Raw genomic sequence first — 23,913 nt, 5'->3', positions numbered from 1 at the left:
ATGTTCCAAGCTCGCTCCCGTCCGCTCTCAATTCCTCCCAGAGAACGCGATGTAACAGGAAGGCATTTTGGCTCAAGACGGAGCAGCCTGTCGGTGTTAATGAACGGCATGTTTGAGCCAAAATGAACGCCTGTGTACTCCAGTTTCACTTTAGTGATTCCGTTCTCCTAGCAAGAGTTGCTCGGATGCAAACATCATTATAAAGCTCTGCCGACCTCTATCTGACACATTGCGCACTCATTTAATCTCATCCACAACGTACTGTTAATATAAGACAAAACAGCTCAGCCAAACTATATATACATGTCATCGCCTTAAAATGAGACAGACGGAATCCAATGCGAATTAATATATTTATGCATTTTTTATTATAAAACATATTATATAATGGCGACGGAGTGCACGCAAGAATCCGTTCTGGACTTTCTCATAGAAAATGGGGGGCGTGTGAAAAACAAGGACTTGATAGAGCATTTTAAAGTCTTCCTGAGCGGTGGAAATACAGAGAGAACGCTCTTAAAAGAGAGATTTAAGCGTTTTGTTGATAATATCGCCTATGTGAAACAAGAGAATGGACAGAAAGTGGTGTGCTTGAAGAAGAAATACAGATACCCAGAGATGCGGACGCGAGAATATGATGGAGATGAAGGCATCAACAGAGGAATGCATGCCTTACTATTCGAAGAAAATGGCAATGTTAATGAGGAAATCAATGGAAAGCACAATAATCATAAGTCTAAGGTAATGGATGCCAAATTGGATGCTGTAAGTGATGGCAAAACCATTGCATCTGAATGCATTTCAGACATTGCATTGATTGAGAAGAGCGATTCTTCAAGTTCTCACCGCAGTCTTTCAGATGTCTCAAATATAACGGGCGAAATGGCACAAGAGAATGGAAATGACATCAAGTCTATTGTTCTGGAGCTCTCTAATGGCCAGTCAACTGGAAAACTGGAATCTAGGGCAGAGGAACTGGAACCCATCAAAGCTACCCAGGTTGTGATTCGACGAAGAACATCGAGAGGATCTCAGCGCAGTTTGTTTACCTCCTCTGAGGAAGAACCTCATGATGGACCGTGTGATGGCACAGATGGCAGCACCCCAAAAGGCAGCCGCAAGAACTTCCTGGAGCTCATGATGAGCAGGTCTCCACAGGTGAGGCACTCACTGGTCCACCGCATATCCTCCAGAAACAGTGACTTCATGATGTCCTCGATGGATGAGGACTGTGCCTTGGTAACACTAGACCCTTTGGAGCACGAATGGATGATGTGTACAGCAGATGGTGAATGGGACAGTCTCCAACGGCTGCTCATGTGTGAACCCACTCTTATCTCCAAGAAGGACTTTGTCACTGGTTTCACATGTCTGCACTGGGCGGCCAAGCAAGGCCAACATGAGCTTTTCGCCATGCTGGTGAGCTTCGCCAGACAGCACAACGTTGCCATCAACATAAACGCCCGCTCCAGCGCCGGCTACACCCCGCTGCACCTGGCGGCCATGCACAACCACATTGAAGTCATGAAGCTTCTGGTGGGAGCGTATGATGCTGATGTGGACATCAGGGATTATAGTGGGAAGAAAGCATCTCAGTATCTCCAAGCCAACGTCACGGGGGACATCAAAGACATCATTGGGGCTTGTGGGAACTCGGATACGGAGAATGCACCTGAAGCTGGGCGATGGAGGATTCCTAAAGTCCTGCCATCCAATCTAAACCCTCTGCGCTTATTAAACCACCCTGAGGAGGTCGCAGGTGACGGTCAGGTCAAGCCCAGGGCACTGTATCGGAAGTCGTCCATCGGCCGCATCAGACTGCAGAGGAACAGGTTCAAGACGCAGATTGTCCACAGCACTTCATTCAGAGAGAATGAGGAAGGAGACGATTCACTCAAGAGCCCCGTCAAATCAAGACCCATGTCAAACCTCTTCGGATGACATTTTTTTGTAGTTTTGAGTTGTTCTGCAATGTTTACAATGACGAAAGTCTCTGAAATATGGTGACAGTTTGGCAACACCCAAAAAATGGCAATCCAAATCCATGTGGGTCAATAACATGACGCTCATCTTTGTTTTCCGGATCTATTAAGTTATTTAAAAATGAGTCAAAAGTGCAATTCACACTAAATAACTAGTACACCACCTATGGAGGGCCCGTTTCCACCACTAAAAATAAACAAAAACTGTGCTTTGGTAAGTCATAATTTGAGGTTAAAGTGATATCATAACTACATTTCTTCAAATGGAATTTTTAACAGTTATTTTAACAAAACTTAAAATATTTAGTGTTTTATTATTATTATTATTTTTAAAGATTACGCAGTTCAATTTGATTATATTTTGTTATTAAATGGAAATGTGTAAATCTTTTAATTTTTTGGTGTGTATGAGATACTCTCATAATTGAGATAAATCCAAATTATTAGTAAGATATAATAATCATGAGATTAAAGGCTGTGTTTGTGAGGTTAGTATCTCATAATTATAAGATATTAAATCATAATTATGAGTAAAAATTATTTGCGAGTCATAATAATGAGATAAAGTCATAACCATGTGATTAAAAATCATAATAATAATTATTATTATTAGATTAGTGTCTCATAAAAAAACTTTTTAATGTCATCATTTTGACTGTATCATAATAATGACTAATTATGTCGTAAATATGAATTTTAATTGAATAATTGTGAATTTGAATCTCATAATTATGACTTAATCTTATAATTGTAATTTACTGTCTCATAGTTAGTCGTAATTGTCATAATGAGTCGTAATAATGAGATAAAGTCATAATTATGAGATTAAAAATCATCATAATAATAATTATTAGATTAGTATCTCATAATAATAACTTTTTAATGTCATAATTATGATTTACTATCTTGTAACTTTGACTTTTATCATAAAAGATACTTTTTATGTCTTAAATATAACTTTGAATGTAATAATTATACGTTTTTAACTCAAAATTGACTTTTTATCTTATAATTATGACTTAATCTTATAATTGTAACTTACTACCTCATAATTATAAGATATTAAATCATAATTATGAGTAAAAATTATTTGCGAGTCATAATAATGAGATAAAGTCATAACCATGAGATTAAAAATCATAATAATAATAATAATTATTAGATTAGTGTCTCATAAAATAACTTTTTAATGTCATCATTTTGACTGTATCATAATAATGACTAATTATGTCATAATTTTAATTTAATAATTATGAATTTGAATCTCATAATTATAAGTTTTTAACTCAAAATTGACTAAATCTAATCAATAATTTGGACTTTATATTAGTATTAAGACTTTGAATCTAATAATTGACTTTTCATCTCATAATTTTTAGATTAAAAGTTATAATTATGAGATACTAAATCATAACTATGATTTATTTGTAAGTAATCATTATGAAATGAAAAGGTCATAATCATGAGATTAAAAAATCATAATTATTATTATTAGATTAGTAATTATTATTAAATTAGTATTTTATAATTATTACTTTTTATGTCATAATTGTGACGTACTAATCTCATAACTTTGACTTTATATCATAAAAATACTTTTTTGTGATAAATATGAATTTTAATTTAACTGTGAATTTGAATCTCATAATTGTACGTTTTTAACTCAAAATTGATTTTAAATCTAATCAATAATTTGGACTTTTTATTAGTATTAATTCTTTTTCAATGTGGCATAAATGGGCTTCCATACACCTCCTCTATGATGTACATGTTTTTAATTACTGACTTCAAAGTCATTTGGGTATTTCTTTCTGGGAAGGTCATGTGGTGCAACCGTCCTTAGACAGTAATAAATAAATAAGTCTCATTAAAAGCTGAAATTCTTGACAAAAGAAATGCTGGTGTACTATAATAGTGCAGACTAATCTTTTATTATTATTTCTAAAAAAATGTAAGAAACCAAATTGGACACACACAACTGGATTTTTAAAAGAATTCTTATTTGTATCCATGTACGGTTACTTTTGTCTGGCAAACACAAAAGGAGAATTTTAAAGAATCGTTACAGCAAGATTACAATAATGACAGAACGTTCATCTATTTAAGATCAAACGACGTCTGAAGCGTTCATGTGACACTAATCTGCCCGTTTACTAGTTTAATGGAGACGAGGTATTACCAGACTGTTCATCTGTACTAACTGCAAACACAATTATGCACCAGAGTCACATATATACTGACCCTTTTATTAATACAATGCTTTAATAAATATAGATTGTTTTTGAATGAACATTTTGCACGCTCCATTTGTAACCAGCCCAATATGCACTTTTTGTTTTGCATGTTATTGTCTAGTTCTCCTGTTTTAGGGTGCTGTGTCTTTCATGAATGTCTTCCAGATGTAAAAGTGTGTTGTGACTGTTGTTTTCATATAAATGTGAACATGACTTCAGTGTGTTTATATATGTGATTTTAAAGCTGCTGTCTAAAATGATTTGAGGAAGTTTAATTCCATGATCAGTGCAATTTTAGTTGATCACAAAGATCCAAGTGAATACAGATTTAACAAGCTTTTATGTTTTAATAGGTCTTATATAACACTAATCCCAAATAAGTATTTTTAATTTTATTAAGTGCCTTTGCATATAATGAAATTGGGCCAATAATAATAATAATAATAATAATAATAATAATGTCTCTAATATACTGTAGGTACATGTAATGGGTAGAAAAGCTCTTTTAAAATACCCAAATATTTGCTAAATGTTTTTGTTGCATTAATAAAATTTTTATTTGTTTTGATAAAACCAACTTGATTTGACATTTTCTGAAGAATGTGTGAGTGTGAGAGAGTGTGTGTTTGTGAGTGTCTGTGAGTGAGTGTGTGTGTTTGTGTTGTGAGAGTGTTGTGTGTGAGTGTGCGTGTGAGTGAGTGCGTGTGTGTGTGTGTGTCTGTCTGTCTGTGAGTGAGTGTGTGTGTTTGTGTTGTGAGAGTGTTGTGTGTGAGTGTGTGTTTGTGTGTGTCTCTGTGTCTGTAAGTGTTTGTGTGAGTGTGTGTGTGTGTGTTGAGTGTGTGTGTATGTGTGTGAGTGTGTGTGTGTCTGTCTGTCTGTCTGTGAGTGAGTGTGTGTTTGTGTGTGTCTGTCTATCTGTGAGTGTGCGTGTGTGAGTGTGTGTGTCTGTGTGTCTGTGTGTGTTTGTGGATGTGCGTGTGTGTGTGTGTGTGAGTGAGTGTGTGCGTCTCCGTGTGTGTGTGTGTGAGTGAGTGTGTGCGTCTCCGTGTGTGTGTGTGTGTGTGTGAGTGAGTGAGTGCGTCTCCGTGTGTGTGTGTGTGTCTGTCTGTCTGTGAGTGAGTGTGTGTGTTTGTGTTGAGTGAGTGTGTGTGTTTGTGTTGAGTGAGTGTGTGTGTTTGTGTTGTGAGAGTGTTGTGTGTGAGTGTGTGTTTGTGTGTGTCTCTGTGTCTGTAAGTGTTTGTGTGAGTGCGTGTGTGTGTGTTGAGTGTGTGTGTGTGTGTATGTGTGTGAGTGTGTGTGTGTCTGTCTGTCTGTCTGTGAGTGAGTGTGTGAGTGTGTGTGTGTGTGTTTGTGTGTGTCTGTCTGTCTGTGAGTGTGCGTGTGTGAGTGTGTGTGTCTGTGTGTGTTTGTGGATGTGTGTGTGTGTGTGTGTGTGTGTGAGTGAGTGAGTGCGTCTCCGTGTGTGTGTGTTTGTGTGTGTGTGTGAGTGAGTGAGTGCGTCTCCGTGTGTGTGTGTGTGTGTGTGTGTGTGTGAGTGAGTGAGTGCGTCTCCGTGTGTGTGTGTGTGTGTGTGTGTGTGTGTGTGTGTGTGAGTGAGTGAGTGCGTCTCCGTGTGTGTGTGTGTGTGTGTGTGTGTGTGTGTGTGTGTGTGTGTGTGTGAGTGTGTGTGTGTGTGTGTGTGTGTGTGTGTGTGAGTGAGTGAGTGCGTCTCCGTGTGTGTGTGTGTGTGTGTGGATGTGTGTGTGTGTGTGTGTGTGTGTGTGTGTGTGTGTGTGTGTGTGTGTCTGTCTGTCTGTCTGTCTGTGAGTGAGTGTGTGAGTGGGGGTGTGTGTGAGTGTGTGTGTCTGTGTGTGTGTGTGTGTTTGTGGATGTGTGTGTGTGTGTGTGTGTGTGAGTGAGTGCGTCTCCGTGTGTGTGTGTGTGTGTGTGTGTGTTATCTATAGATACATATATAATTATAGATATTTAACACTGAAATGTTATTGGGTCAAACTTGAAATGTACATTTTTTTTCAAGTGTTATGCTTATTTTATCCTGTTTATCTGATTTGTTTTTTCTTTAGGAGAACGCTGTAGTTTGGTGTCATAAACTGAATTAAAAATTGGCTCAGTTTTCTTTCTCTTGAAATTCAGTATATCAGATACCAGTAATTCAGTAAAATGCAGGTATGACAGCTTTTTCTGGCATGAAGGCAGAAACATTAGGTAATATCAACACAAGTCCTAACACATCTATTGTGCTTTCTTACTAATGAAATTAGTATTTTAACTGGTAAAGTATCATATATATTAGGTAACAATAACATCCATTTTTTTCCTTACAAAAATAAATCAAGTGCTTGAGACCAAGAGGTCTCATTGCCATATTCTGTGAATGTATTCATATTATACATCAAATGAAAGCGCTTTGGAAGATCTTTTAAGTGCACAATAAATGATTAGTAAAAAGTTGTAAATTCCAAAAACAATGAAAAACATAAATTGGTTTTGTTTGGTGCCTAAAATATTGTTTGCCAATAAATTCCTTGTTTGGTACATGCATTTTGCTATTGTAGAACCTTATAACAGTGTGCTTAAAAAACACCTGAAATGGATTATGTGAAAATAAGGCTGGGCATAGAAATGCATCAATTCTTGGACTACAAACTCTTCAGACATGTTTAGTAAGTTCTGTTCTCTGTTTTGTGTAGCTGTGTTGTGTTCTGTTGTCACTATCACTGTGGAGGACCTGTTTATAGATAAACAAAACGAGTTTTCTCTTGAACGCCCCAATGTCGCGAGGGGGCTGCATGAACTGTTGCTCTCATGCCGTATCATGAACGCACACAGGAGATCAACGGTCAATGAACATTTTCACTAAATAATACATTCGATTTCAGTTTGTTTCTCATCAAATCTTATCGTATGCTTTCATAACAATCATGAGTCTCATGAATAATTTATTAGACTTCTGAATTATACTTTTGTGTTCTTTTGAAGTTTGAAGAGGTGGTCACCATAAACTGCCACTGTATGACATCACTGAGCACAACATTTATTCACAATTCCTCCCTTTGTGTTCAGAAAAAGAAAGAAAGTCATATAGAGTTAGAACAACACAGGGGTGAGTAAACTATGACTGAATTTTAATTTCTTTGTAAACTGTCACTTTAAGAACGATTCAGCTGCATGTTAAACAGTGACCGCATGAGAGCAGCACGCGCGGCAGAGAGTTTTCCCTAAACTTCCGGTTTGTGTGACGTATGCGGAAGCTGTGAGCATCATGTCCGTTTGTAGGAGCAGCGCAGCGGTTATGATTATTAATAAGTTCGCGTTATTAACACTCTTAAAACATCTGTTTCATATACAGAAAGTTTAGTGATAGTTACGCGTCCAACATGTTTCTCTTCAATCCTAGTAAGGAGCTAGTTAGACTAGTTTAGCTGAGATTACACGCGGAGGAACTGTGATGATTTACACCGGTAAATATTTATAATAAATGTGTTTCTATTCTTACGCATTTACTCATCATATCAGTGCATGTGTTGTTCTATAAAATATAATCAACATTTGCATAATTAAATGTTCCAGTGGATTTCTATTAGTTTGGAATTACAAAGATAAAAAAACGAAGATAAATATGATTATTTATTAACTAACCATATAATCGTGCATAGTTATGGTAACAAAATAGACCGAATTTAAAGGAATATTCCGGGTTTAACACAAGTTAAGCTCAATCAACAGCATTTGTGGCATAATGTTGATTACCACAAAGATTAATTTCGACACGTCCCTCCTTTTCTTTAAATCTGTGTTACAGTGAGACACTTACAATGGAAGTCAATGGGGTCAAAATCATAATAAACTATTATAAGATTCCAGTTTAAACTGTGTAAGAAAAAATGTCTTTGATTTGGTGAAAAGTTACCATAGTGTCATTGTCATAATAATAACTCTAGTAACCTGGATTATAATAATCAACATAGGCATTGAGAGGAATATACTGTATATATAGAGACTGGTCAATCAAAATGGGTTTTTCAGTGACCGATTCTTAATTTACTTTTATATTGAACATTTGTTTACATCCTTGATCGTAAGTAAGGTGTTTTAAAGTGTAATGGATTTTTAATGGCTGATGCTAATACTTATTTTCAATAGTGGGCCGAGATAATGCTGTTATAAATATGGGTCATTCCGTGTCAACTCAACCAGAGATCCCCAGCTCAAAATTTAGATTTTGATCTCTTTTTTTTTTTTTTTTTTTTTTTTCTGATGAAAGAAATACATAAATGAAGATGAAAGCCAAAATATTAAATATCATGGATGAATATTTAATGAGTAATCCATTATTTTGTAAAGGGGGGTCAAAATGGCAATTTTCACCTTTGATTTTAGAGCAAAACTACAGGTCAAAACAATAACCTTAGAAAGGTGTCAGCATCATGATTTTATTTGTACACAGAGATTGGTAGATCTGTTACTAATATCAGTTGACTTTAGCAATCCTTGTTGCATTTATATCCCAATGGTGACAGTTCAAAAATGGGAAAAGACACTTCTCGTGTTCTTTTTCTGAAGTTGGCGTGCCTGTAACTCCAGAAGTGTGAAAGATATCTTAATATCCTTTTAGATTCTGGTTCAGAACAAACTTTTCTTTTGGTATCTTCATTTATAAGGCCCTGTATGGTTTAGTCCCAGAGATATGGGGCTCTCAATGTGGCTCCATGTGCACATTGTTGATTTTTACCCATTTTCAATGGTCGAAAACCAACTGTGGCTCACTTTGTATAAAGCTGAAACTGATTGTATTTAAAGAGGAATATCTGAAGTACAAATAATGCTGAAACTAGAAATGTACCTTTATTTACTCAACTTGACTATTTCAGTGTATTTTTGGCACTCAGACATTGTTAAAAATTGGTATATTCTATGCAGTTGTTTTGTTACAGCGCAAGATACAGTTCTAATTTCTACATTATTTGTACTTCAGACAAAAAGTTTCAGCTTTGTACAAAGTGAGCCACAGTTGGTATTCGACCATTGAAAATGGGTAAAAATCAACAATGTGCACATGGAGCCACATTGAGAGCCCCATATCTCTGGGAGTAAACCATACAGGGCCTTATAAATGAAGATACCAAAAGAAAAGTTTGTTCTGAACCAGAATCTAAAAGAATATTAATATATCTTTAACACTTCTGGAATTATAGGCACGCCAACTTCAGAAAAAGAACACGAGAAGTGTCTTTTCCAATTTTTGAACTGTCACCATTGGGATATAAATGCAACAAGGATTGCTAAAGTCAACTGATATTAGTAACAGATCTACCAATCTCTGTGTACAAATAAAATCATGATGCTGACACCTTTCTAAGGTTATTGTTTTGACCTGTAGTTTTGCTCTAAAATCAAAGGTGAAAATTGCCATTTTGACCCCCCTCTACAAAATAATGGATTACTCATTAAATATTCATCCATGATATTTAATATTTTTGCTTTCATCTTCATTTATGTCTTTCTTTCACCAGAAAAAAAAGTATCAAAATCAAAATTTTGAACTGGGGACCTCTGGTTGAGTTGACACAGAATGACCCATATGTAATGTAATTATAGCAGTTGAGATGTACACATGCACTATTGCTCTTTTACTAGCAGGATCAAACCTCTCCTACCAGCATTTCTAAACAATTCTTCACACAACTAATCTGATTGTCTGCTTTCTGTTTTCTTGAAGTGTTTGTCTGAAGCGTGTTTGTCCTGGACTCCGTCATGGCATCTATAGTCAATGACACGGCTGAAGCTCTGGATCTGTGTCCGGAGTATCACCTCTACCTTAAGCCCATCGCCAAAATGACCATCAGTGTGGCCCTTCCTCACCTGAAGCTGCCCGGTAAATCCATCTCTAACTGGGAGGTGATGGAGCGGCTGAAGTCCATGGTGCAGCCGGAGCAGTTCTCCTCGCTCCGCATCTCCAAGAGCACCATGGACTTCATCCGCTTTGAGGGCGAGGTGGAGAACAGGAGTGTGGTCAAACGCATCCTGAGCAAACTGGAAGGGAAGAGCATCAAACTGAGCGGATTCACCGACATCCTGAAGGTGAGCTGCTTCTCATGATGATGTGGGATTTTACTGTCCTCAATGAAAGAGGACATTCATTTTTATCATTGGGTTTTTGGGTCCAAAACCACAGATTTTGTCCATACATATAAACGGATCTTTTCAGAATGTGTTTTAATCAGATTCAAGTTTAATGTGTAAATTGCCCTGTGGCCTGTGTGTGACTGTCCTTATCATGAACTGTGAAATAGGTCAATGATGTGATGCTACATTTGGTGTAACCCTGAGAAAACTTCTTGATATTTATAACCCTTTTGATTCATGATATTTCTAATATATATATATATATATATATATATATTACCTTTTACCCAAAAACGTTTTTGAAATTAATGATAAAGTTGTGAACACACTCATGTATTTTTTAAATTTTTTCTCCCAATTTGGAACGCCCAATTCCCAATGCACTCTAAGTCCTCGTGGTGGTGTAGTGACTTACCTCAATCCGGGTGGTGGTGGACGAATCTCAGTTGCCTCCGCATCTGAGACCGTCAATCCGCGCATCTTATCATGTGGCTTGTTGAGCGCGTTACCGCGGAGACGTAGCGCGTGTGGAGGCTTCGCTATTCTCCGCGGCATCCACGCACAACTCACCACACGTCCCACCGAGAGCGAGAACCACATTATAGTGACCACGAGGAGGTTACCCCATGTGACTCTACCCTCCCTAGCAACCGGGCCAATTTGGTTGCTTAGAAGACCTGGCTGGAGTCACTCAGCACACCCTGGATTCAAACTTGCGACTCCAGGGGTGATAGTCAGAGTCAATACTCGCTGAGCTACCCAGACCCCCAGTAGCTTTTATTTTCAATTTTACAGCTTGTACAAATGATCAAAAAGATGACATTTGCCTCGATGTTTCTGCTTTATGCTTAATCGCAGCACATACAATGTGTTGGGGGTGGGGTGGGGGGTACTGTCACAGTCCTGTCACTCTGTTAGTCAGGGTTTTTGTCTGACAGGACAGTGGCATCATCGTCCCATGTCTGTCTTGTGTTTCATTGTCTGTCTTTGTGTGAGCGCAGTTTCTGTTGTTTTCCCTGCTGTGCGCTCTTCGGTCTGTCTCGTTTCATGCCGGGAGCGTGGTGTTTGGATCCTGACTTCCTGTCTGGTTCGGTTTCGGTCTGTGTCGGGATCCGGACACTCGTGCTCCATGTCTGTCTGTTATTGATGTAGGTGCATCGCACTTATGTCATCTTGGCAGCATGCACTCAGGTGCCCGGGTGGCGAGCTGTCTTTACGTTGTGCTGAGGTTCGGTCACTTCGGTCTGAGGTGTCGGGTGTGTGTGGCCGAACTCTCGCATAGGTGTCCTGTCTTGTTTTTGTCGCTTGTTGTGTGCAACTCCGCGATTGGGTCCTGTCTGTGCTAAATCATGACAGTATCATTGAAAATTATTCATATATATATATATATATATATATATATATATTTATTTATTTTTTGGACAATCACTTTCACTTTCTATCTTTATTGTCCTTGGGAGGCATTTCAGTTGGTAGACAGCAGCCAATAACACAAAAACAATTAACATCAAACAAAAATGGGTCTGGGTATCTCAGCGAGTACTGACGCTGACTATCACCCCTGGAGTCATGAGTTCGAATCCAGGGTGTGCTGAGTGACTCCAGCCAGGTCTCCTAAGCAACCAAATTGGCCCGGTTGCTAGGGAGGGTAGAGTCACATGGGGTAACCTCGTGGTCGCTATAATGTGGTTCTCGCTCTCGGTGGGGCGCGTGGTGAGTTGTGCGTGGATGCCGCGGAGAATAGCATGAAGCCTCCACACGCGCTATGTCTCCACGGTAACGCGCTCAAAAAGCCACGTGATAAGATGTGCGGATTGACGGTCTCGGACACGAAGGCAACTGGGATTCGTCCTCCGCCACCCTGATTGAGGCGAGTCACTACACCACCACGAGGACCTAGAGCGAGTTGGGAATTGGCCGTTTCAAATTGGGGAGAAAAAAAAAACATCAAACAGAACAAAATGATCTTATGAGCTATTTATAAAAGTAGGCCTAACTGCCGGATAAAATCAATTAAATTGGCTATCATGCAAATCTCATATTCAGGGACAAGGGAAATACTCGCCATCAGAGCAGACGATGAAATAAACCATCAGTTTTACCGTATGCAGTTTATTTGTTTACAAGATGATGAAAGAGCAGGCTTCTCCAGAGAAAAGACACGGTTATCAGTAAACGCGAGACACTTTACATTAGTCGTCACATCGTGATTTTACTTTGGACGAGTGAAGGCATAAAGTTGAGTGTGCAACTGAATCTGTTTGGTGAAATGGTGACCAGTCACAGTATTTAACTACATACACTTTCCATTATGCATCAACTCAGGTACGGACAGCTGAAAATAAAGTAGACTTCCCGACACGCCACGACTGGGACTCGTTCTTCAGAGATGCCAAAGACATGAACGAGACAGTTCCTGGAGAACGCCCAGACACCGTTCATCTGGAGGGGCTTCCCTGCAAGTGGTTCGCGCAGAAGGACGCTTCTCCTGACAGACCTTCAGAGGCCGTCCTGAAAACGGTTTTTGAGCAGTTCGGCAAGATCCGGAATGTGGACATTCCCATGTTGGATCCGTACCGCGAAGAGATGACGGGGAAGAACTTCAACACCTTCTCGTTCGGAGGACATTTGAACTTTGAAGGCTACGTGCAGTATCAGGATCACACGGGCTTCGTCAAAGCCATGGACTCGCTGAGAGGAATGAAGCTGATGTTTAAAGGGGATGACGGGAAAGCCGTAGCCTGCAATATTAAGGTGTGTTTTTCCCTTTGTTTCCTCTATAGATCAGTTTAGCCATCATGATGCAATTTGTTGGCAAATTCCCTTGGGAATATTCTGTGGGTTTTAGTAAAATAGGTCTGTGATTATCATAAATTGAGAAACGTTTTGTTCTACAACATCCTCATCCACGCTAATACACTTTGTGACGTTTAAGCCTCTCACCCACTCTAGAATGGCGTTTTCCTCTACCAAAAATGGAGTGTTTTGAAAACGCTCTCTATTACCTCATACTTTGGAAAACGATGATGTTAACTTTCAAAATTCACGTTTGAGGTATGATTGTGTGTAATCTATGGTGTTGAACAAAACGTGGAAGTCTCACGTAATGTTAAAGGGATAGTTCACCGCAATATAATCAATTCTGTCATCATTTATTCACCCTCATGTTGTTCCAAACCCGTATGACTTCATTCTTCTGTGGGTCAAAAGGAGATGATAGGAAGAATGACGGCCCCAGTCACCATTCACTTTCATTACATCTTTTTTCCATGAAAGTTTCCTTACTTGGTTAGTTGGTCTCCCAGCCTGGCCAAGCTGGTTCAGCAGATCTGGTTTGATGGTTTTAAAGGTGTTTTGGGCACTTGTCAGCTTGTCAGGCTGGGAAACCAACTCGCTTACCAGCTAAACTCTGTCTGGTCCAGACTGGGAGACCATCAAAATAAGATTAAACTAACTAAGACCAGCAAAACACCTTAAGTCCAAAGTATACTTCGGTTTTGATGTGAAGGCTTCTCGTCTGCTTACAGTCAACTGCACAGGCGGTTGGCGCATGCGTGCTATGACCAATGATATATTGGACTATTTCTCTTCAGGAGTTTAGACCCATAAAGATGTGTTTATAGTAGGGATGCACCAATATGAACATTTTTGGCTGATACCGAAAAACAGACAGTTACGAAATGCAGCCTTTTGAGGTTTAGTAATCGTGCAAGGCCATATTGTGATTTCAATCTTAATTCAATTGTGCAGCATTAATGGATATCATACTGATGTCTCAGAAGTCAGAGTCTGCTGGTTTCAAAGTGTTTTGGATGGTTTTTCTCATCATGTAGCCTGTATACTGTAGGTCAGTGCCACTTTCACAACAGTCATGTCTGTTTATGGCATTTTTTAAATATGACATATTCTTAGCAGTGCCAACTCTTCTACATATTGTGGATATTATTATTTCTGAGTTTTTACAAAGTGTGTTACTAATTCATTATAAACAACCCATTGGTTTTTCATACGGGCGTTTTCATGCTTATAACCGATATGCAGATGGTTTCAGTTTGGTCAATAATTGGTCGATAAATATCGGCAGCTGATACATCGGTGCACCCCTACTTTATAGTCTTTCAGACTGGAGTTATGCAAATGCAAGTATCTCCTGACATCCTCACACACGTGTTCTTGACGTGCACATCCACTGTTGTTGTTTCCACCCTTGTCTCCTGATGTTTAGCAGTGATTAAATCTTCTTGTGCTTCTTCGTGACAGCAACAGCAAACTGAGAGTGTTGCCACCTTTTGGACCCTCTAATTAGTGAAAATAATTCCAGTCGCATGCGCAGACTACGTGTTCAGAGTACCCACGGTTAGAAAAATATGGCCCGCACGCGTTCAGTGCTCGAGCACTCTGCTGATGACGACATTTTAGTTATGCATCCTGTACGCAGAATCGCAGATGCCTAGCGTTTGCATCTGACCGAAGTATATATTGGGCTTTAGGCTGGTTTAAGCTGATTGGTGTTGCCCTTTGTAAACAAAAAAAAGTAAAGTACTAAACCTACAGTGTAAATATACTGTGGCAAGAAAAAGTATGTGAACCCTTTGGAATTAGCTGGTTTGGTCATAAAATGTGATCTCATCTTCATTAAACTTACAAGTATAGACAAACACAATGTGCTTAAGCTAACAACACACAAACAATTATAACCTTTCATTTCTCTAACACATCCCATTAAACATTCACAGTGCTGTGGAAAAACTAAGTGAACCCCTAGGCTAAAGCGAAAACAAAAGCTGATTTGACAAACCTGGCATCCAATTAATGAAATGAGGTTGGAGGTGTGGGTAAGAGCAACTTTGACTTATAAAAAGCACTCAAACATTTTGAGTTTGCTATTCACAAGAAGCATTTGCTGACATGGACCATGAGATCTCAGAAGACCTATGATCAAGAATTGTTGCTTTGCATGAAGCTGGAAAGGGTTACAAAGTTATCTGGAAGAGTTTAGATATTCATCTGTCCACAGTTAGACAAAATGTCTATAAATGGAGATGATTTAGTACTATGGGTACTCTCACTAGAAGTGGCCGTCCAGTCAAGATGACTCAAAGGGAACACCACAGAATGATCAATGAGGTAATAAAGAACCCTAGAGAGACAGATAAAGACTTGAAGGAATCATTGGAACTGGTTAACATCTCTGTTCATGAGTCTACTATACAGAAAACATTAAACAGGTATGGTGTTCATGGCAGGACATCACAAAGGAAGCTGCTGCTTTCCAACAAAACATTGCTGCGGGCCTTAAGTTTGCCAGAGACCAGCCTGACACTCCACATCGCTACTGGGAAAATGTTTTGTGGACTGATGAAGCTAAGGCTGAATTGTTTGGGCATAAAAAGGGCACCACATACCAACATGAGAACATCATCCCAATGGTGAAGTACGGTGGAGGGAGCATAGTGATTTGGAGCCTGGACCACTTGCCATGATGGAGGGAAAAATTAATTCCCAAGTTTATCAAGATATCCTACAGGATAATGTCAGGGTTGCTGTGTGCCAGCTGAAGATCAGTAGAAGTTGGGTGATGCAGCAGGACAATGACCCTAAACATCAAAGTAAATCCACTACAGAATGACTTCAAAAAAAGAAAATCCACCTTTTGGAGTGTCCCAGTCAGAGCCCAGACCTTAACCCAATAGAGATGCTGTGGAATGACCTCAAGAGAGACACCAGACATCCTAAGAATATATCTGAGCTGAAGCAGTTCTGTAAGGAAGAATGATCCATAATTCCTTCTGAACATTGTGCAGGTCTAATCCACAGAGACACTTGATTGAGGTTATTGATGCCAAAGGATGATCGACCAGTTATTAAATCCAAGGGTTCAATTACTTTTTCCACAGCACTGTGAATGTTTAATAGGATGTGTTCAATAAATACATGAAAGATTATAATTGTGTGTGTGTTGTTAGCTTAAGCACATTGTGTTTGTCTATACATGTGACTTTGATGAAGGTGAGATCATGTATTTGAGATAAAGAAATGAAAATAACATAATTGCAATGTGGTCTCAGACTTTTGGATCCCACTGAATTTTGAGCGTTATAATATGAATATATATATATATATATATATATATATATATATTATAGCCTGTTTTATTACATTCTATCGTAGTTATTCCTGTTGTCAAGTTCATAAAACTCTGTTAATGCAGTGCAGAAGAAAAATCTTATTATCTCACATAAACCAAGTCTGACTTACATTCAACAAAGTTCAACTCAAGAACACCACTAAAGCAGATTTCATTCATTAATCCTGCAGTTCTTCAGGCAGAGAATTTATAAAAAGAAGCTGTAGTACAAGCGGATTGTGTGTGCAGCTCCGTTAATGAGATGAAGTCTATTCACTAGAGCCCTTCAGTAACACCGTCACTTTAAGAGCTTTTAATTAAATGAAGTCGAGCCTGTATTATTATTTCAACAGACCAAAGACACCAGACAGCATGTGAGGCTACAGAAGATTAAATTAGTCGCTCTTCATTATGGCAGTCAAAAACTGCACTACCATTTAATGAAAACCTTCAGTGTTGGCAAAATATAACATTTGTGCTTTGTTAACCTCTTATTTTCACTGCTATTGGGTGAATCCCATTAAACCTTCCTGTGTCATATATCACTCCAGAATCAAAGAAAGAATTAAGAAATTGGTTGCCGAAACCTGTCATGAAAATGTCCTGGTCATATATATATATAAACCCCAAATCTATACAAAATAAAAATAATATGCCAAATATATTTTGCATAAAGAAAACAAAACCTATATTTAAAACCATTATGATTTTCAGCATTGTGACTATTTATTTACTTTAATTTTCTCCCACTTTTCTCCCCAATTTGGAATGCCCAATTCCCAATGCACTCTAAGGGGGCTTTCACACTGGGCACGTTTGCTGCGGTCCGATTCCGAGTGCGATTGTTCCCGGCGCCCCCCGGATAGATAGATGTCATCATCGGCTAAAACGCATGCGCAGGTTACTTTACTTCCCGAACGAGTGCGCACCCGAGTCCGAGTTGCTTTCACATTCACGCGAATCGCGCTACAGTTCCATTGCAACCGAACTCAGACCACCTCCTACAGGTAGTCTCGGGTTCGGTACCACGGTGCGCTCCCCGGTCCGCATGACAGCTTTCACATTACCAATTTTTCATGTGAACCGTGCTCTGTTTCGAACTAAACTGCTAGTGTGAAAGCACCCTTAAGAGGTGGTCTGAGTTCAGTTGCAATGGAACTGTAGCGCAATTCACGTGAATGTGAATGCAACTCGGACTCGGGTGCGCACTTGTTCAGGAAGTAAAGTAACCTGCGCATGCGTTTTAGCCAATGATGACATCTATCTATCTAACTATAACTATTTATATATACTATTATAGGTTATAAATGGACCGGGGTTTGATAGAATCAAGTGAGTGTGAAACCAGACCAACGCTGCGGGGGGCATCGGGAACAATCGCACTCGGAATCAGACCGCAGCAAATGTGCCCAGTGTGAAAGCCCCCTAAGTCCTCGTGGTGGCGTAGTGACTCGCCTCAATCCGGGTGGCGGAGGACGAATCTCAGTTGCCTCCGCGTCTGAGACCGTCAATCCACGCATCTTATCACATGTGTGGAGGCTTCACGCTATTCACAGCGGTATCCACACACGACTCAACATGCACCCCACCGAGAGCGAGAACAACATTATGGCGACCACGAGGAGGTTACCCCATGTGACTCTACCCTCCCTAGCAACCGGGCCAATTTGGTTGCTTAGGAGACCTGGCTGGAGTCACTCAGCACGCCCTGGATTCGAACTCGCGACTTTACGAAATGCGATTTATATAATGCATTTACACATTATGGTAGTATTTTTTGTACTGCTGGTTTAAATAATCACAGTAATTTTTTTCTCTCCTTTTGATTTTGGTTTGAAATATGACATTGATGTTTTTGTGAGTGTTCACCCATTTATTTATTTACACCAGAATGTTTTTAGACTGGTAAAAATGTTTATTGAGAGTCCAGATGGTTTATTTGAAGACATCACATTGTAATGTGAATAACTTGTGTTGTTCTCAGGTGACGTTTGACACGACTAAACACCTGAGTGAATCTTCACTAAAGAAACGACAGCAGGAGCGACTGAAGCTTCAGGAGCTCGAGAGACAGAGAGAAGAGCACAAACGACGAGAGAAGGAGGAAGAGGAAAGACGCAAAGAGGAAGAGAGGTATTCACTTCATCCATACGCCGATACATAGTAATAAACAGCAATATTTACTTGTATACATTTTTAATTTATGTAAAAAGTGACACAATTGAATCCTTGAATTAGACGCTTTTTAACTGATTGATGGAAATTAATTGAACTCTGTCGAACACATTGTTATGAAGGTCTTATAATGCACCAAATGTTTATGAAGCTGATCGTGCCATGATGTTTCAGAAAACATCGTGAGCAGGAGGAAGAGGAGAAAGAGAGGAGACGTGAGGAGAAACTGCGTAAACGTGAGCAGAAGCTGAAGGAGAGAGAGGAGAAGAAGAACATGAAGAAGATGAAGAAACATCAGGAGGAAGAGCAGAAGAAGCTTCACCTGAAGATCGCCATGGAGGAGAGGAAACTTCTGCTGGCCCAGAGGAACCTGGAGTCCATCAGGCTCATCGCAGAGTTACTGAGCAAAGCAAAGGTCACATGACATCTCCTCTAAAGTCCAAAGTACTGGTACTTCAGTGCCAAGTCGATACTAGATGCCATGATACCAGTGTTTTCGCAGTACTGGTAGTACCGAGCACAGTCTAAATTTGATACTAGCGCTCTGTCTGACTGACACATGACACAAATTTGACACATGTGGTAAAAATGTGCACAGCTAATCCAATTAAAATCAAGAAAGGTCCTAGTGTGACTATTAAACCACAAAAGAATGCAATATAATTAAATAAATATACAGTCTGCATGTGCTGCATGCTTTAAAGTGAGTGTGTGACACTGCTCATATGCTCGTTACCGCATTAACAGCATCACGCACTATAAGTGTTGTAATAGATAACAGAACAGAGCGCTTATTCACTGTAAAGCACGTAGTGCCTGCAGACTATATATTTCTATACTTAAAACACTGCATTTTATGCTTTAATAATCACACTGAGCCATTTAAACAACTGCTTATCTGGAGGTTTGAAGCTAACGTCAAAAACACACACAAACTGGGGCCTGGGTATCTCAGCGAGTATTGACGCTGACTATCACCCCTGGAGTCGCGAGTTTGAACCCAGGGCGTGCTGAGTGACTCCAGCCAGGTCTCCTAAGCAACCAAACTGGCCCGGTTGCTAGGGAGTGTAGAGTCACATGGTGTAACCTCCTCATGGTCACTATAATGTGGTTCATTCTCGGTGGGGCACATGGGGAGTTGTGCGTGGTTGCCACGGAGAATAGCGTGAAGCCTCCACACGCGCTGTGTCTCCGTGGCGACGCGCTCAACAAGTCATGTGATAAGATGCGCAGGTTGACTGTCTCAGACGTGGAGGCATCTGAGATTCATCCTCCGCCACTCGGATTGAGGCGAATCACTACGTGACCACGAGACTTAGAGCGCATTGGGAACAGGGCGTTCCAAATTGGGTGAAACGTCGTTAGTCAGAGATACACAGACTCATACACCAAAAGTGGTTAATGTTCTGTAAAATTATTATTGTATCATTAATAACGTTTTATTTAAAACATCAAGGCTATTTAACACATCCAGATATTATTTTTGTAAATATTATTATTAATTACATTGTAGCATTTGGCCATTTTAGCCCGTTCATTTCCAAGTAGAGATGGAGATGACAGAGGTAACAGGTGTTAAAGTGTCTCTCTTCATCATGCAGCAATTTTGCTATTTCTGCCTTTCTTGCAAATGTGCTGCATTATAACTAATAAGGGAGCGTGAAGATATGAAAGGTGCATGCGCATGCAATGTTAACAGCTTTGTTGAGTATAAGCAGGAACGATATATTTTTATCGCATCGCTCGCTTACGGAGACATGGTATAATGCCATTTGCATGTGAAATTAACAGGTTTAGAAAGGTTTATACATCTGTAGCATCTTAAGTTCAGTAACTATGCGACAAAGCACTGCGCACACACTAAACTCAACAAATGCTCGACGCGCTGCTGACAGCTTCACGAGAGATGCCAAAAATCATCTGGAATTAGAGTTTGATACAAAAACAAGTTTATTGATTTGATTTGTTGCAGTGTTAAGTTTAGGTCAAATCCTTTTACTTAAACAAATAAAACAATGTGTTTTGGGATTGACTCATTATTGGTGTTTTGTACGCAGTTGTAGTGGTTTACTGGAACATGTTTGTCTCCCCAGACTCTGAAGCAGCAGCAGATGGAGCGGCAGAAGGTGGAGCTGGCACGACTGCAGCAGCTGGAGGAGCTCAGACATCTGCAGGAGGAGGAGCTGAGGCGAGTTGAGGGCGAGAAGGCGCGTGCTCTCGAACTGCAGCGGAAAGAGCGCGAGCTGCGCGACAGACTGCTGGGAAACCTGCTGAGGAAAAGCACAGACACGGACCCACAGGACACGAAGACCCACGAGAACATCGGTAGTGATGTTGATCTCCAGATCAGTGATGCACAAATGCACGTGAACGGAGTGACACTCAAAGTCGACGCAATAAAGACGGGAAACCACGACAACAAGCCAAAGAAACAGGAGAAACAGGAGGTCAAAGGTGACGAGCAGGACAGGGCGCAGAAGGACAAGCGCAGCAAGCATGAGCGCCGCCGAAACAGCGGAAGGCGGAGCCATGAGCGCAGAAGTCGCAGGAAGAGTCGCAGTCGCAGCAGAGACCGTCAAAGGCGCAGCCGCCAGCGCAGCAGTAGTTGCAGGAGGAGCAGCAGCCGAACACGACGTGCTCATGGTAAGCGTAACCGAGCGAGTCCTGAGCGCCGCAGGAAGTACAGTCACAGCCAGAGCAGCAGCAAAAGTCGCAGCAGTCGCAGCAAGAGTCGGTCGTCAAGTCGAGATCGTCGACATCTCTCTTACCAGCGCTCCAGACGATACTGAGAGAGCGGGGAGCGTGTTGAATTGTAGTGGAGAAGAAAACACTACACGCTTGAGATTGAATCTCTTGAACGCCTTACTCCAGAATCAAAGGAAGTAAATAATTATATTTTGCTTAAAGAAAATGTTTAGGCCCTATTTTTAGGACCGTTAAGATTTTTTTGCACTGTGGCATTATTTTCATGACATTAAAACACAATTCAAGCAAGGCTTCCCCCAAATTCTCATTAATGCGTTCGGATATTTCATTATTTTTTTTGTTGTAATTTGCATTATTCTCAATGATGATTCTCAGTACTTATATGCAGTCAATTTTGTTTTACTGTTTTTAAAGTAATAATTGTACAGCAAATTAATAAAATATGGTATTTATTTAAATTGGCATTTCCAAACTAAATTTTTTTTTAAATTTTTTTTTTATGATTATTTTCATTACTGATATACAGTAATTATTTTTAATGTTTTATATTAATAATTTTACAGTAAAATTAATTTAGTACTTTATTTTATTATTTAAATTTATTATTATTTTCAATGATTATTCTCATTACTGATATACAGTAATTTTTGTATGTTTTATATTAATAATTTTACAGTACAATTCAATTCAAAAGTACTTTATTTTATTATTTAAATAATATTTTTTTTATTTTATAAATCAGCACAAATTAAAAGTAGTACATTTTGGTAATGAAAATTTCCAACCAACATTGTATAACATTAATTTGACTGTAAAATTACTAATAAAAGTAGTACAAAAAAATATATTGTATATCAGTGAAGAGAATCATCATTGAGAATAATTAAATAATAAAAAAATAAAAAAGTAATGAGAATTTGAAGGAAAAATGTGCTTTATTGTTGTGAAAATAAGGTTGCAATGCAAAACATTTCAGTGGTCATAAAATAGGCTTCAGTTTCTTTAATCAAAAAATGTATAATTATTTCTTTCATTATATTTAAGGGGTGAAAAAAAGGCTCGAGTGAGATTAGAGAATTAGAGTTAGCCGCTACAGTATCACAGCTATTATGTGTACCTTATTTGACTGTATTTAGGATTAGGATTTAAACTGGAAGAGCGATCAGACGGTTGAAGATCTCCACAGGTGTTTTCTCTCGCTGCTCACATTCACTTCATTATAGTGAGTCCCAGTTCACTTTGATAAGAACACAATCGTGATTTTCTTTCGTTTGCCTTTTGAGGACTCTTTTAACCTTTATTTCACTTGTTAAAATCACATGATGTGGCATGAGCAGGGTCATAATCAAAAAGACTAAAGCTTTTTTTATTGTTTGTACTGTTGTAGTCTTTGCTAAAGCTTTTCCTTAAGTTGTTTCATAATTATTATACTCAATAGACTACAAATCTCTGTTATTACTTGAATTTTAATTTGACATTCATTTAGAAAATGCATTGAGATGTGTTCCGTTTATTTCAAGTAGTTCAAAGTCGGCGCTGTTTTGTTGTAAGAACTTTGATGGCTTGCCTTCATTTTTTAATGATGAATGCAACTTTGTTTTCCTCTGCACAAGCATCATACTTCAATTTAAACTACAGTGTTCGAGTCGTTACATTCGCTGTTTAATGGGGGAACAGCTACAGTGCTATGGATCCCAATAGATATCTTCATTCAATTTACCTTAAACCGTAAACTTTAAATGTATGCTGTTTTTTCTTCTTTTGTGTATAAAATAGCATCTTCAAAACTGTTTCCTATGCTTTATTTTGCTTCAATAAATAGTTAAATTAAAATTAATACATTAAAAAAAAAAATTCCACCAAGTAATAATATTCATTAGCCTAACTTGGCACATTAAAGTCTGCTGCATTCGCAATATATTTTACTTAATCTGATGTATTTCTGTGTGAAACAGTATAGTTAACCCTTTAAGCTCTGAAGGTGTCTTTAAAGATTTCCTGTTTTAGTGGCATCCCAAAATTAAACAAAAAAACAAGGAGGGTCAAGTGTTTGGTATCAGTGTAAACAAACATTTTCTAATGTTTTATTCATATAGATTATGATACATTCTGAGACTCTCAGCCTAAAATGCTGAAAAATCACCAAAAAAAAAAATAGCAAAAAATTTACTGTTTTTTTTTATTTTTCTAATTTGACATGATATATCTCTGGGTGTAAATAAGGTAGCTCCAAAAAACATCTTTTGTTTTGTTCCCAGTCATGTCAACTGTATCTGAGAAAAATTGTGTGATGATACAACAAAGCAATCAAAAGTTATAGCATTACAAAAATAAGAATAAGAATGAGTTTCATTCTGTGTCATTTGAGTCATCATTGAGTCTGTGTCATGTATTTGGCGCCATCTCCTGGTGGTCATATGTAACATTGTGCTTCATGTGGATTATCTAATGATCTATGCATCTGATTACCTTGTGTGTGGGCTCGTTTGAAAGATAATCACCTCCTCTAAATAATGGTATGTGACATAGGTGTAACTAGACCTAATATAGGGGGGCTTCAGCC

The 23,913-nt window shown here is 38.9% G+C and overlaps 3 protein-coding genes across 3 annotated transcripts in view; 2 read left to right on the top strand and 1 right to left on the bottom strand.

Annotated features, from left to right (window-relative positions):
* LOC127446978 (neuroligin-4, X-linked-like) overlaps positions 1–23,913 on the bottom strand; it is a 760,753-nt gene that overhangs the window by 365,808 nt on the left and 371,032 nt on the right. The gene's annotated exons all lie outside the window — the stretch shown is intronic.
* LOC127446991 (ankyrin repeat domain-containing protein SOWAHC-like) lies at positions 217–2,543 on the top strand. Its single transcript, XM_051708412.1, has one exon. It carries the CDS (start codon positions 388–390, stop codon positions 1,939–1,941), a length of 1,554 nt encoding a protein of 517 aa, XP_051564372.1. The 5' UTR covers positions 217–387; the 3' UTR covers positions 1,942–2,543.
* Positions 7,468–23,702, top strand: akap17a (A kinase (PRKA) anchor protein 17A). The gene is made up of 6 exons (XM_051708402.1): positions 7,468–7,677; positions 9,936–10,297; positions 12,668–13,096; positions 18,454–18,602; positions 18,819–19,059; positions 20,738–23,702. Exons 2-6 carry the CDS (start codon positions 9,971–9,973, stop codon positions 21,431–21,433), a joined length of 1,842 nt encoding a protein of 613 aa, XP_051564362.1. The 5' UTR covers positions 7,468–7,677; positions 9,936–9,970; the 3' UTR covers positions 21,434–23,702.

Source organism: Myxocyprinus asiaticus, chromosome 10, assembly GCF_019703515.2.
Source record: "Myxocyprinus asiaticus isolate MX2 ecotype Aquarium Trade chromosome 10, UBuf_Myxa_2, whole genome shotgun sequence".
NCBI classification, from domain to species: Eukaryota; Metazoa; Chordata; class Actinopteri; order Cypriniformes; family Catostomidae; genus Myxocyprinus; species Myxocyprinus asiaticus.
The sequence above is the reverse complement of the archived record's forward strand: the minus strand, read 5'-3'. Positions and strand labels throughout refer to the sequence as shown.